The following is a 5,000-nucleotide window of genomic DNA, read 5'->3' on the forward strand; positions in this document are numbered from 1 at the left end:
GTTTTGTTTATATTTATATTTATATTATAATTATTTATTTGAATTTATTATATTATCACTAAAAGGTGCTAAAAATATGTTTACTTAATACATATTTATGTATTTATTTATTTTTAATTTACTTATCATTTGCATATTATTTATTTATTTTAATCAACTCCTTTTAATTAATTTATTCTAATTAGTTTTATTTATTCATTTATTTATTTATTTAATAATATATTTATTTATTAATCTATTTATTTATTTATTAATTTATTTATTTATTTATTAATTTATTTATGTATTCAGGCTGAGCGTCTTCGCAGTTTGATGCTGCAGCGTCGCTCCGCTGAGTTTGCGTTGGTGGGGGGCTCAGCTGTCTCTACATGTGTTTCTTCTGTATGTGAAATAGAAGCAGAAAACAGAGAAGAAATAGAATTAAAAAAAGAAAAATATTTTAAAAAAGAAACAGACAAAAAAGAAGAAATAGACAAAAAAGAAAATACAGCTGCGGAAGAAAAAATAAACAAAACGGAAAAACAAAAAAAAACAACAAATTTAAACTTCTATACACATTATAATATTAAAACGAACGCAACAGATAACAAAAAAACAACAAAAATTATAAACAAAAATACACAAAATAAAATAAATAAATAAATTAATTTTATAATAGTTAATTAATTGTTTTATTGTTTATAACACTAAACAAACAAATGATATAATTAATTCTTTTCTTATTTTATAATAAATAAAAAATATAATATAATCAATTTTTTTGAATATTTTATAAGGAAATAAAACAGATAGTTAATATTTTTTTTATTTTATAATATACAAATAAAAAATTAATTTTTTTATTATTTTATGATAAACAAATAAATAAATAAATAAATAATTTGTTTTATTATTTTATAGTAAATAAAAAATAAACGGTTTTTTTATTTCGTCGAATTTCATTTTTTTGTTTATCAGCGAAAAAACAATTCGCTCTACAAACTTCTTTTTACTCCTTTTAATAACATTTATTTATTTATTTATTTATTTATTTATTTATTTATTTATTTATTTATTTATTTATTTATTTATTTATTTATTCATTTTTATTTGTTTGTTTGTTTATTGTTTTATTCATTTACTTGTTTATTTATTTGTTTATTTATTTATTTATCTATTTTTTTATTTATTTATTTTTATTGTTGCTTGGTTTGTCTCCATTTGTTTCTATAAAATTATCTATGGAGAATGTTTCGGCTGTCAGTTTATTATCTCAGTTTATATTTATTATTATAAAACAAAAAAAACAAAAATAAACAAATAAATAAATAGAGCGAAGGTATTTTGTTTTTGTATTGTTTAATTAAACGGAAAACAAACAAGAGAAAATAAATAAATAAAAAAAGAGGGAAGGCAAGCAAAATAAATTAAAATAAATAATAAAATAGCAAATCAAACAAATAAATATAAAATAATATAAAAACAAATAACAACAGCAGCAAATAAATGAAGAAAAGGGATTGTTGCATTTATTTTTTTTTGTTTTTTTATTTGTTTTCTTTTTCTTTTCTTTTCTTTGCTTATTTTCATCTTATTTATCGTTTTTGTTTATCCTATTAGCTGCAACAAAAACAAAAAGTAAAAACGAAGAGCCGCGAAAAACACAATACAAATAACAACAACAATAAAGAGAACAAAAGCAAGAAAAACAGAAATAAAAAAAGAGAAAAAACAAAAAGCAGAAAAAGAAAGAAAAACAAAACGAAAGAAAGAAACAAAAAGAAAAAGAAAAAATAAAAAAAATAAAAAAATAAAAAAAAAAACTAAAAAGAATCTGTTTCTTCTCTCATTTGTCCCCAGCTCTTTCCCGTCTTAACGACGGCAATCAAAGGTACATTCAATTTAACTGCGTTTTCCATTTCTTCTTTTATTATTTTTTTTATTTTTTGTTTTTCTTTTTGCTCGCATTCTACCAATAACTCGTCGTGAAGAGACAGCAACAGGGTTGCGCTGCTGCAGCTGAACTCAACAAACAGCAGCAGCAGCAGCAGCAGCAGCAGCAGCAGCAGCAGCAGCGGTAGAGTTGTATGGTGCATTTGGTTTTTCCTTCTTTATATGTGTTTAATTTCAATAATGTGTTTGATGTGTTTGCTTCTTTGGACACACACACACACACCTTGCCGCAAACCCTAAACCCTAAACCCTAAACCCTAAACCCTAAACCCTAGCTTGCCTCGTTTGCAGGGTGCGCTGCACATTCAGCATGGCCTGTTTAATGATGTCGCTGGCGCTGCCTTGGATTATATAATTTACTGCTTGGCGTTGAATTGCTGCGGTGTCTGTACACTCCAAGCTTATGTATCGACGCCGACCTGAAACCACGCAAACCCTAAACCCTAAACCCTAAACCCTAAACCCTAGAACCTAAATTACAGCGTAAACCCCACGACAACGACGCAATCCCCACTCTACAATATCCACCTGAAACCCTAAACCCTAAACCCTAAACCCTAAACCCTGTGAAACATGTATCGAACCTGAAATAGTGTTTACGAATCCCTGTGTTTGTATTTGATTTTTAATTTGTTTAATAAATTCCGAAATTTCGGGAAATTTCGCCGCAAATTGTAATTTAATTTTTTGTGCGGCCTCGGGGGTCAGCGAGAGGCTCTGAACCACCGGCAGCAGGCCCCCCCCATACAACAAGGACAAACAAACTGTCTTCGTCTGCAGAAAAAATAAATATATTTTGTTTAAAATTAATTAAAATTATATATTTAGTTTAAAATATAAACGAAAAACGCGCTGAAATAAACTCAAATGCACGAAATATAAAAATGTGAATTCGTAGATATGCAAATACAGGGAGAGCTATCAACCAGAAACACAACAAAATAAACAACAAATAAACAACAAAATAAATAAAAAATAAACAAAACAAACAAAACAAACAAAACAAAAAACACACAAAGAAAAAACAAAAACAACAGACAGAAAAACAATGAGCAAAGGAAAAACAACAACCAAACCAATGTAAACCAACGAAACACGAAACAGCCGCCCCACCAAAATAAGTAAATAAAAATAAAAATAAAAATAAAAATAAAAAAATAAAAGTGACAATAAAGAGAAACCTAAACCCCCCACGTTGTCTCTGAGCTCATCAGACACCGCAGCAACGTCACAGCCGAAAAACTCCGCCGCCAGCAGTCGATATATATCGCCCAAACCCTCGCTAAACAAACCCCTTAAACGCCCCTCCACACAGAAGTGAGCCTGCAACACAAACCCTAAACCCTAAACCCTAAACCCTAAACCCTCAGACTTGAAACATATATATACAGATCGTAGAAAATAAAGACGAAACACGCACAAGGACAATCAACCCGTTCAGCAACCCTCCCCCCATCTAAACCCTAAACCCTAAACCCTAAACCCTAAACCCTAGAGCGTGAACTGACGAGTACTCTCATTTCTATTTGGGCGAAGTCAGCGGAGATGAATATTTGTGTGTTTGGGTCTGAGGGTTTGAATGCCTCTCTGCAGTTGAGCAGCAGCACTTCCTCTCCCCGTGAGCTGTCTGTACACCCCAACACAATCTCAGCCTCCTTCGGTATCGTCTGCATGTTGCAGCTCGAAGAAGACAAACGCCCCGTCACCGTCCGCGTTTGGTTCCAGCGGCAGTAAACCCTACACACACCACACCCTAAACCCTATACCCTAAACCCTAAACCCTAAACCCTAATGCTTGACGAATAAACCCTAGAAAGTTATACACAAATATAACCGTTTGGTTAGTAATATAAGCCACACGACACGGACATCAGGGTTTAGGGTTTAGGGTTTAGGGTTTAGGGTTTACCGAGGCAGCTCTGCTTGTTCAGGGGATAGCGCAGACGCCCAGGGGGTCCTAAACCCTCGACTCGCCTCCTTCGGCTTCTTGGGGGCCCTGGGGGGCCCCCCGGGGGCCCCTGGCGGCACAGAAAACGCAACGGGGCCCTCGGCGAGGACCGTCTCTGAGCTGGGGAGGAGCTGAAGAAACACACAAACCCTAAACCCTAAACCCCAAACACTAGCTCTAAGCCAAACCCTAAACCCTAAACCCTACGACTAAGCCTAAACCCTAAACCTGAACCCTAAACCCAAACCCTCAGCTCGCAGTTGGCGCTCTATGCCTTCAAACGCACAAAGGGGTCTGGACGGCAATGAATCTAGGGTTTAGGGTTTAGGTTCAAAGTGTTTAGGGTTTAGGGTTTAGGGTTTAGGGTTTACGGGGGTTAAGGGGGAGAGGAATGTAGTGTACAGCTTCCATATTTGGCGGTGGCGTTGCAGCAGAGGCACCACAGGGTGGCAGTCCTTCAGGCTCTGCAACCAACAAACCCTACAAACCCTAAACCCTAAACCCTAAACCCTAAACCCTTTCTACTGGGTTTCAATGATTCCTCTTAAGGGTTTAGGGTTTACCTGCAGCGCCGCTTCATCGGTGCTGAGCTGCCGAGCCTTCTCCGCCTCTAAACCCCTAGCTGAAGCATCCCCAGGGGCCCCCTGGGGGCCCCCTTGAGGGGCCCCCTGGGGGGCCCCCTGGGGGGCCCCCTGAGGGGCCCTAAGACCTAGACGGTTGTAAAGGAGGTTTGCCACTTGCTGCGGGGAGGAGGGAGAAAAGGAGAAGCCAACAGCAGCACAACATGCAGCAGATAGCCGCTGCAGCTCAGCCTGAAAAACCAGAGCAACAAACCCTAAACCCTAAACCCTAAACCCTAAACCCTAAACCCTTGATGCGTCTACAACCTAAACCCTAGACACTATGCCGCAAACACCAAACCATAAACCCGAACCTTTATATACTGCAACGTAAAGAATAAACCCCAAACACTAAACCCTAAACCCTAAACCCTAAACCCTAAACCCTACCTGCAGTTTGTCTTTGTGTGGTTTGAGGGCGGCCTCATCGAAGGCAATGCCAGTCGCCTCCATGAGGGACAGAAGGAGCGCCACGGGCCCCTCTTGCTCCACCAAAACCC

General features: G+C 36.3%; 1 protein-coding gene across 1 annotated transcript in view; it reads right to left on the reverse strand.

The window, feature by feature from the left end:
* Window positions 1-2,333: 2,333 nt before the first annotated feature.
* EMH_0009930 (DNA polymerase I, putative) overlaps window positions 2,334-5,000 on the reverse strand; it is a gene marked incomplete at both ends in the record, with an annotated part of 6,076 nt that continues 3,409 nt past the window's right edge. Inside the window, 6 exons of the mRNA XM_013498805.1 lie at window positions 2,334-2,351; window positions 3,127-3,255; window positions 3,441-3,669; window positions 3,842-4,011; window positions 4,444-4,692; window positions 4,891-4,999. Coding sequence (XP_013354259.1) covers window positions 2,334-2,351; window positions 3,127-3,255; window positions 3,441-3,669; window positions 3,842-4,011; window positions 4,444-4,692; window positions 4,891-4,999 — 904 coding nt within the window. The remainder of the gene's footprint in view (window positions 2,352-3,126; window positions 3,256-3,440; window positions 3,670-3,841; window positions 4,012-4,443; window positions 4,693-4,890; window position 5,000) is intronic.

The sequence above is a fragment of the Eimeria mitis genome, genomic scaffold (genome assembly GCF_000499745.2).
Source record: "Eimeria mitis Houghton genomic scaffold, Emh_scaff372, whole genome shotgun sequence".
Lineage (NCBI taxonomy): Eukaryota > Apicomplexa > Conoidasida > Eucoccidiorida > Eimeriidae > Eimeria > Eimeria mitis.